Genomic DNA, 9705 nt, shown 5'->3' on the forward strand with positions numbered 1-9705 from the left:
GCTTTTGAGTCTGGAGCTTCAAGCGAGAAACAAGACCTTCCTTTTATTAAGAGAATTCCACACGGTGCGTTTCGATTGGGGACATTCCGCTGCTGGAAACGAATTCCAACAGATCATATTGGTCGTCACGCTTTGCGTTTCCTCAGCGCCGAGAGCGTTAGCTTCATCCATGTACATTTTTACATATCGATCCTTCCGAAGTAAGCTAAAACGACGATCGAGTCCCTATCTCTCCAGGATGCTTCAGCCTAACTTATTTCTCGGTACGGGGTTTGTCCGTCTCGACTTTGCTGAGACCTTAGACGACGCCACAGCGCATTCCATGAGAGACAATGAGCCGTCTGCGATTCGTTCATACCCTCAGGTCGGCCTTGTGCGCGTACTAGGTCGGCCCCCGGGAAGCCATCTCCGTCGATTTCTTGAATGAATTTCCACAAGTCTGAGGGTCGGGCATCGTTTTCATGGGATTCCCTGATGGTCTCGTAAGAGTCCATTATCACCGATAAGAACAAGGAAATTACACAATAGATGAACAATATCAGGAACATATAAAGATATATCCGCGCGAACCACCATATGATACCGGTCGATTCGCCCATTATGGCGAAGGTTGCAAACATGTCATCACCGTTCATCAGCGCGAATAAGCACTCGGAAGTAGAGCTCAGGGATCGGAATTTAATGTTGTGCGGACCAAGCACAACCCAACCACAGAAGCAGAAGCCCATGTAGAGCAGTACTGCGCAGAGGAGGAAACGCAGAATGTTCGGTGTGGCTCGCCTCATGGTCAAGATGAGAATGTTGTACTTCCTGAAGAATCCTAAATACCGCAGCACTCCTGCCCAAACTAACAGATTCCCTAAGCCCAGCAAAGTGCTGCAGAAGTTATATTGTGCACCATCGATGATGCGCTGTTCTAATTGCATCTTGATCAGAGACCCTATTATAATTAGGATATCGTTCATCATTATCATAACGTACCAGAAGTCCACAAAATCGAGCTTCTCCTCCCACGTGAGTGTAGTTTGATTTTTCGTCCAGAAGAACGCCTCGGTTTTCTTGCGCAACAATTGGCCTCGCATCAACGATCTAGCACAGAGGACTAAGGAGCCGCAACATATCAATATGACGACAACATTCATCAGCTGCCGCAATAAGAACTCCAGCTGCCCCGTTTCAGCGTAATGCACATTTGTCTTACATTCGAGTTTAGTACTCGCGGTTGTCAGCGTGATTAATAGCTGCCCATCGTGTGCTTCATTATTGTAAATGATCCTCACAGAATACTTGTAGCATTCAGGCAGGTCGAACGTGCTCAGACTTTTAAGATAAACAGTTTTCAAATTGAAGTGAATGCTGGCTCGGATGAGTTTATCGAACGAAAGCGAGAAATTATGCTGCCTCATGTAATCTTGAATCGAGAAGCTCTGCCATCGTGGATCGTTCATCGGATAGAGTTTCGGATCGATGGGAAGAGGAGTCACCTCTTCGGTATTATCGAACGATAGGGTCTCGTTGTGCGGGAAGACCTGGCCGTTCCTATATTGAGTTTTGTAGAACGTTACGTTTCCTAACGAGCCGTCGATTGTGTCGTAGCCTAGAGATGCTATAGCAGTCTGCGTAACGTTCGAATAACGCTTGATCACGCTGTTGACGTGTGTATAAAAGTCGGTTTTCGTATAAACCGCGTATGGTCCGGACGACGGTGGGTACGCCGCCACCTCCCGGATCGAAGTCCAACCTTCGAGGAACATGTGGTCCAGAGCGATGTTCGTATCTCGATGCTGTTGTTGGAAGGCGTAGCTATCGTAGCCGAAGAATACCAGCTGCAGCGTGACGACGATAATTTTTGAGATTTGTAGACCCAGTTTCCAAGGTAGTCGACCTTTCGCTTGAAACTTCTCTATGGGATTCATGAAGAAGAATCGGAGTCTCCGCCGCATACGCTGTTCCAGGCTGAGGAACGATCTCCTCTCCTCCTCCGTTTGCTCAATAGACTCATCCTGAATGGATGTTCGAGGATCCGGTTCTTCGACTACAGATGGGACGCCGTCTGTTTTCATTGTCCCATACGAGCGATTATCCTGTAAAACCAGAGCCAGCATTGATCTTCGAATTTCGGATAAACTTCGAGGAGGTGTTCCTAATACACAGCGACGATCTTTTCTTAGCCGAGGAGTGGGAGACCCCTCAATCGTTCAATGGGCCACGACGCGCAAGGATTCGAGAAGAAAGGCCGGACGGTGAACTCCGGCTGCTTGAATACGCGGAGATCCCCGCGTGACCCAACCATTCCGATGCCATCCACGACCCTCAAGAGAGTCTCACCGCCTTTCTCGAATAAGAATCAAGCTGATCGAGGCAGCAACTACGGGCGACCCATCTTTATGAACGTTTCGAGTAACGACCCGAAATCAAATCGATGCACTCTGCTCAGTGAACCCCAAATCCCAGACGAGGGATCGTACTCGCCGGACGCTTCTGCACTCTCGAGAGATTCCGATAGAGCGACGATCCTGCTCACGGAAGGAGATTCAATAATGGCATGGGGGTTTTTCACGCCAGGTATATCTGTCGCAACATTGAGCCAAAAAAGGCGAGCTGCTCTCTTCGCTCGCACAGAGAGGAACCTACACCCGAGAGCGTCGCAACGAGGCACATGAGACGAAACTTGAACTTTTCTAAAACGAGCGCCGTCGATTGAGTGTGACGGAATATAGAAAGCGATCACGTGCTGTCCTTGTGAGGTTTGCCGAACGCTTGGGCCGCTCGCATCGGATGAGACGATGAGACATTGATGCGAATCGCCCGACCGAAATAGTGCTGCACCAAGGCTCACATGCAGAGAAAATCATTCGGGAAGCAAACATCTTGCGCACACTCGAACCCATCGAGCGAAAAAGGCTGTTGCTCTCATTGAAGTACAGGGGGATCAATGGAATCTACCGTCAACGCAGATTCTCGGATTCCCAGTGCGAGCTTCCGAATCATTTCAACTCCACCCTCAAGAGTCATTTGTCATATATGTCATACAATTCAGAATAGGTTAGGAGAGTCTCAATGAGCGTTCCCACACGGCATCTAAAGTCGTTGGTAATCACCTCGACGGGGGAATTTTCCAACTTGATGTTGTCAAATCCGCGTGAGAGTCAATTCATATTTCACCGATTCCTTTCGGTGTTTGTTTTTCGAGCACGGGACGAGAGGTGTTCACTCACAAACGATTTGTCACCCGGGAGCCGAGAACCCGAGTTTTTGCAATAATCTCAGAAACGTGACTAGCGTCTGTCATCGTCTAGGTTGTCTCCACAACTCATTTGAGAGTACATGCAGTCGTGTAGAGAGCTCAAACAGGAAAGCGCCGTTCCAAAGGGAAACCTCTCTCATATTTGAGACCCCGCCGTGTATCGAAATAGCTGTCTAATGATTCGAGTTGTCATGTACCGAGCAATTCGAATTCCGCGCCACCCAGTCTCAGTGCAGAATGCTGTTGCGATGGGGCCGCTGATGCAGCGGGCGAACCGGCTGTGCGCCATATACCTGACGGATGCGTAATTCGTTCGGAAAACACTGACTGTTCATGAGGCTGGACAACGCTTCACGGTGTCCCCGTCGCTCACCATTCCGACGCTGGCACTCACTGGCGATTCGGACGATTGCTGGCTGGAATCCGTACGACTAGTATCCACCGGCTGCTCCTGAATGCGATCGAAGGCGTCGCACAGTGGGGCCAAATCGAATTTTAGGTGGACAAATGTCCATGGAAATCGATCCCGGAATTTTGATTGGTTATGGGTTTGAAAATGTTCGTAAGACTCTGAAAGTCGCGGGGAAACCATGATTACCGCATTTCCCGCATCCCCCAGCCACCCTGGCACCTGCGAGAATAAAATTGTTTTTTTATTTTCACGACGATTTTCATGAATTTCTCCCCCCAATCGGTGATGCTCGGAAATGACCATACTTCGTGCCCCCGCATTGGGGGGAAATTATATTCTGCGCTCAGTTCCCATCCTGATCTCGCAATCCCACATGATTCCGGTCGAGTCAGCCGATTCTGGACTTGCTGGGTTGGATTCGAAAAACTACATGAGAAAGGTCCCGATCCACGAGATCGGCTCCCAACTTCGGCTGGACAGTATTCGAGAACCGCTGGGTTTCGCGCCTCGATTTTTTTCCTGCGGCCTGCAGAGGTCCGAAGCTCCCCATAAAAGAAATCAGAGGGGGAACACGTGGGGACACCGCATTTCTGACATCGAGAATTTCACGAATCCCCGAACGTATTCGTCTCGGCGAAAAAGTCTTCCCAGAGAGTCCAGAATCGGCTGGCATCGAGCTAGGGGTCCGTCCCGGGCAGCATCGGGAGTAGGTTCGCCACTGTCGCCAGGCAGAGCCTTCGAATGGCCACAATCATCCCTCGAATATTTTTCTCCCATAGTCGATGCTTGTCCTATGGGTTTTAATGGAAGGAGCACCCCTCTCAATCCTAGGCTCCCTGGCTTGAAAGACTCGTCACGGTCGGCCGCATTAGTACCTGGATGTTCGTTGTAGCGAAGTTGGTCAACCCTCAGCTCTTCCGAAAGCCGACCGAAATCTTGGGGAAAAAATTCGGTCGAACGCTTTTCGTCGTGAGGAGGTTGTGCTGTATCCGTGGCCTACCTAGCCCGTACGACGCCCTTGGAGAAGGACAGAAATGCACCTTCCTCGTCTCGTGTATTTCCCCTTTCAGAGAGAATTCAATGGCTGCAGTCATACCACATGTTTGGAGTGACACTTTACGAACTCATATCCAAGGTGTCTATTAAGGTTCCGTAATCGAATACTTTGATGGCCTCTCTCGCCCTTTTCTCACGATCGAGGTATGTCAATCTACCTTGCCCTTTTGAAGCCCGGTGATAGGATAGAATCGGATTCACTTTTCTGAGTTCGAATGACGGCTCTCTCTTAAATAGTGCGGACCGGGATCTCGATTCCGCGCCATTCTGGAATTGGAGCCCGGGAAATGTGCCCTCGTTGCCCCCTGCCTCCCCTAGTCCGCTACTATTGTACTGCACATCTAATCGGACACCTCGGTTTTCCGGCTCCATCGATCAGAGTTGAGAGCCTGAGATATCTTGCCGCGAATCTACCTCGGATTCGCGCTCCGCCGCCGTTCAACGAGCCGATTCGAGCTCCCCATTTCCTTGAGCGCGTCTATATTGTCTCGAGTTGCTCGGCATGCTCACACGTTTGAAAGTGATTAGACGGACCTTCAGACAATTGAATGATCGTTCACGGGCATTGGACGACCGCTCCTAATACGAGGATTCTACGACCTGAAGGTGGTTGGATAGACCGATCTAGAGGATCTGAGACAGAGTGGCGATTCGCGGTGCCGAGAATCTGATAGCCCACTACCTTCCGAGAGGACCTGTAGAGGAAGGAGCTCTTTGCGAGTTGGGACGGCCCGGTGGGGTAGGGGGAAGAGCAGAAAACATCTCTTTGCACCGCAAACGAGCCGTGTCTCTGTCTCCGGATTCATATCGCGATACCAAATCTCAGAGGTGCGATAATTCTGTCCGACGAGAGTTGGGTTCGACTGGCTGAGGACCGTTGCGCGGCTCGCGAACTTTCCGCAATATTTCCTCGCCATCTCCCGGTCGGAGATGGAATCCTTCGATTGCTGATTCATTGCGATGAGGTGTTGAGCTTGAGGTGAACGCCAAAATTTCCCACGGTTTCACTCCTCAGAATTTTTCGAATGATGTGAACGCAATCGAAAGCTCAGAGAGAAAGGGAATAACCCTGCTGATATCAGGACAGCTCCAAAGATTCTATTGCAACGAATCAATGCTCAGAGTCATCTCTCAATTTTCACGGTCGTTCCGATACAATTATTCTCTTGCTCTTCGTGAGGAAACGCGGCGGCTCCTTGTCATCGTCAGAGCTCTCATGGCTGTGGATGTTTTCTTCAGAGCCAAATAGGAGATTGGGGCTCCTCGGATCCCAAACATGAACCGAGCCTTTCAAAGACTTTGGGCTTTCTTAAGGAGAGTGCGCAAGCTAGGCGTGGCTGACGTGTTCCCGCCAGCTCGCCGGCTAGACAGCCAGCCAGCCTGCCTACCAGTCTGTCGACCGACCGACTCATTACGGAGATTACCGAAGAATTCCGACAAAGGATTTCGAGGGGTGAGTGTTGAGAGGCGACGCGGCACGAAACCTTATAGGTCTGTCGGAATCATCCACCATCGAAAGCACTTAAGGATCCAACGAATGAGACATTGGGTCCCGTGGAGTCGCTGTCCTCGCCCGTTTCCCCGCTTTCCCGTTTCCCCGCTTTCCCGTTTCCCCGCTTTCCCGTTTCCCCGCTTTCCCGTTTCCCCGCTTTCCCGTTTCCCCGCTTTCCCGTTTCCCCGCTTTCCTGGTTCCCCACTTCCCGTTTTCCCAATTTCCCTTTTCCCATTTTCCATTTTCCCACTTTCCCGTTTCCCCACTTTCCCGTTTTCCCCACGTTTCCCGTTTTCCCCACTTTCCCGTTTTCCCCACTTTCCCGTTTTCCCCACTTTCCCGTTTTCCCACTTTCCCGTTTTCCCACTTTCCCGTTTCCACACTCTCCCATTTCCCCCACTCTCCCGTTTCCCTGCTTTCCCGGTTCCCCACTTTCCCGATTCCCCACTCTCCCGTTTCCCCGCTTTCCCGGTTCCCCACTTTCCCGGTTCCCCGCTTTCCCGTTTCCCCGCTTTCCCGTTTCCCCGCTTTCCCGTTTCCCCGCTTTCCCGTTTCCCCGCTTTCCCCGTTTCCCCGTTTCCCGTTTCCCGTTTCCCCGCTTTCCCGTTTCCCGCTTTCCGATTGGCGGCGGGGTTCAGCTCAATAGGGTTCAGTCCATATGAGCTAGTTTTTGGCCGGAAGCCCAGAGATCTGGTGCTCTTGGGAAGCGGAGACGACATGGAACCGACGGAAATGGATAAATGGACCATAAGCGAATGGCAGAGGAATGGAGAAAACTGTCGTTCGAAAGAATCGTGAAGGATGAGGAAAACCGAAGCGATGCAGAGAAAGGAGAAAGTTGGTCCCGCTTCACAGAGGGCCATACTCAATTGCTGAGTGTGAACCGCCCACTTACGTACCGAAGATGAACGGCTGAAGGTGGGTTTATCACGGCGTTCATTTGAGGCTCTTCCTGAAGCACGGCAACCTCGATGTGCTTGACACAAGGTTCCCCGAACTCGAGGAACCCACCGGAGAAAGCAGCAGCGACGAGGAGGCCGAAACGGAAGACCATCCGGAGGAAATCAACGACGTTTCAGAAGACCTTGGAGCACCGGGACAGGAACCTTCCGAACTCCGAGGGGAGGAAACGGAGGTAAGGGGACAAAATTCCAGAGAATAGGAAAGCCAAACCGGCTTCTGGAACCCCCGGCTGAATTTCCTGCCGTCGACGAGCCGTCATGGGCGGAATATCAAGAAAAACCCGAAGTACATATAACGAAGAGAGATAAGCAGACCGAAGGGTAAACTCGAAGGGAGGGTGAATGATGGGTTCTAGGTTGAACATTATGGTGATTACGAGGTGGACGAAGTGATTGAATGTTCTAGAACAATCAGAGGAGAGCGAGAAGCCGATAAGTTACTTCGTTCCCTCTCCCCGGCGCGTTATGAAATCCTTTATAAGGAAGCGGCAATCACAATAAAAGCTGTTACAGTCTCATACACGCGTTATCTGCGTCGTTCTTCCTCAGGACGTGAACTGGGGGTTCAGAACCTAGGGCAGCGGCACAAACAGAAATCGAAAGGAATTATACCGAAGGCGATCAGCGAGATATAGGCCAATGAAAAAGTGAAAAAATGAACGAGGAAATATACCACAGCGCGTCTCATACAGAATCTCCATGAATCCCGGTCATCTGCTTGTGAGGCTCGTTCTTCGGCATCGCTTTCCTGCGACATCTTGATTAATTTCTCTCTGATGCCCCGAAGGGAACTCATCTTCCTTGTAGTCATGTTCATCCTCACTGGATATTGATGAAGTCTTTTGATTTTCAGGATAGAACCCGCTCGACGGAAGGGCCGGTTCTCGTGTGATCCCATCCTTTCTTCGGAATCATCTAAGATCCGGAGTCTTCAACGTTGCGATTGGAGCACGATGAGTGTTTCAGTTGAGGGTATGATGAGTGAGGTAGCTGGTGAGAAGCATCAGCGATCCGAAGAATCACTCGCAACGGCGTCTCGAGCTACAATGGAAAAAAAAGCGTCAACGTTGGCCAAATCGAAGACGTTATTTCTCGCGGGAAAGCGGAGTCGATTCCTAGTCACGCATTCTGGTACCGAGTTTCCCTCGATATGAGGTCCTGTCTTGTATCTCTCGAGCCGACGGAGAAGGCACTTCTTTATGGTATTTTATTTCTCACCGGTCCAGAACCACCTGGATTTGTCAAAATTCACCGTTGCCCCACCTCCTCCCTCAAAACATTGAATCCGGTATCACTTCACGAATTCCAGAACATCACTTGCCGAAATATCTGTGAGAAAGTTTCCGTCCTGAAGATCTTCTGACAGTGTTTGCGTGTCTCCACCTCTTCCAAGATCCGCCGCGCGCCTAGCCTCTCTTGCTAGAGACACAAATAAAGATGGAGCGATGACGCCGACGATCTCTGCCGAATTCAGAGAGAGAGGGGGTCGGTCACCGCCGCCGCAGGTTAAAGGATCCCGAATTCCACCCCGTCGGTGCCACTCTCCACCGAGTATGGTCGAACCACAAGGATGAGTTTCCCCCTGTTCCCCCTTTCCCTGTTGATGAGTTGTAAATTGTGAAGCTGGGGTTCCGGACTCTCCGCTATTTATCGGATCCATAGAGCAAATCCGGAGTCCGGAGAGCGAAACATCAACACCGACAAGGAACACTTCGCGCACTGCGCTGTGATCGGAAGAAACCTCTGATTCGGAGAACTCTCCATTCGCCCCATCTCAAGCTAATCATGACAGCTCACATGCAAAGAAAGCTCTTGGAGCGTATCCTGTACATTCCACCGAGGTTGCCTTGATCAGACTCGCGGCAGGTGTCGTGGGGAGCATATGTAACTTCTTCAAAAGCTCCACCGCGCGTACAAGACTTCTGGAGAATCAGGTGGAAGCTCTCGTACCAAATTCACACAAACGTCGACTGAAAACTCTCTGCGCTACCCGATGGGTGGAAAGCCACCATGCCTTCATAACTTTCAAGGAGCTTCTGATTCCCGCGGTCGAAAGTTTGCGGGAACTCAGTCAAGAGAGAGGAGATTCTGGAGTCCGCGCATATCAGCTCTTGAATTCCATTTGCAAGTGTGATTTCCTTGTTTCCTTACATGTCATCGAAAGCTTTTCTTCGCTATTCGTGCCTCTCTCCATTAGTCTCCAAGCGAAAGAGCTCGACATTTTCGCTGGGATATCGACGGTCGACAGTGTCCTGGGTGTGTTGAGAGAACGACGGGAGAAGGCTGATACGGTTTTTAGAAATCTTTTCGTCGAATTAAGAGAAATTTGCCTCAGCCTTGATGTTGATGTTCGGCCCCACGTGTTTGTGAGCGATAGTCACACCGAGACAACCAGACCGCTGAGTCCGCGGAAGACTACTTCCGCGTTTCGTGCTACCTTCGATACCTCGACAATCTGATCGAAGGATTTATCTCACTATTCGCCGACGCTCGGCAGAACGCTTCGAAGGTTCAGTACTTGGTGCCTAAATTCGTC

At 50.7% G+C, this 9705-nt stretch overlaps 1 protein-coding gene across 1 annotated transcript; it reads right to left on the reverse strand.

Moving 5' to 3' along the window:
* Positions 1 to 17: 17 nt before the first annotated feature.
* Positions 18 to 3409, reverse strand: LOC100898374 (mucolipin-3). The gene is made up of 2 exons (XM_003747627.2): positions 3102 to 3409; positions 18 to 2084 (listed from the first exon to the last, which is right to left on the reverse strand). The coding sequence occupies exon 2, from the start codon at positions 2061 to 2063 to the stop codon at positions 249 to 251; it is 1815 nt and encodes a 604-aa protein (XP_003747675.1). The 5' UTR covers positions 2064 to 2084; positions 3102 to 3409; the 3' UTR covers positions 18 to 248.
* Between the last annotated feature and the right edge of the window lie 6296 nt (positions 3410 to 9705).

The sequence above is a fragment of the Galendromus occidentalis genome, unplaced genomic scaffold, assembly GCF_000255335.2.
Source record: "Galendromus occidentalis unplaced genomic scaffold, Mocc_1.1 scf7180000077524, whole genome shotgun sequence".
Taxonomy (NCBI): Eukaryota; Metazoa; Arthropoda; class Arachnida; order Mesostigmata; family Phytoseiidae; genus Galendromus; species Galendromus occidentalis.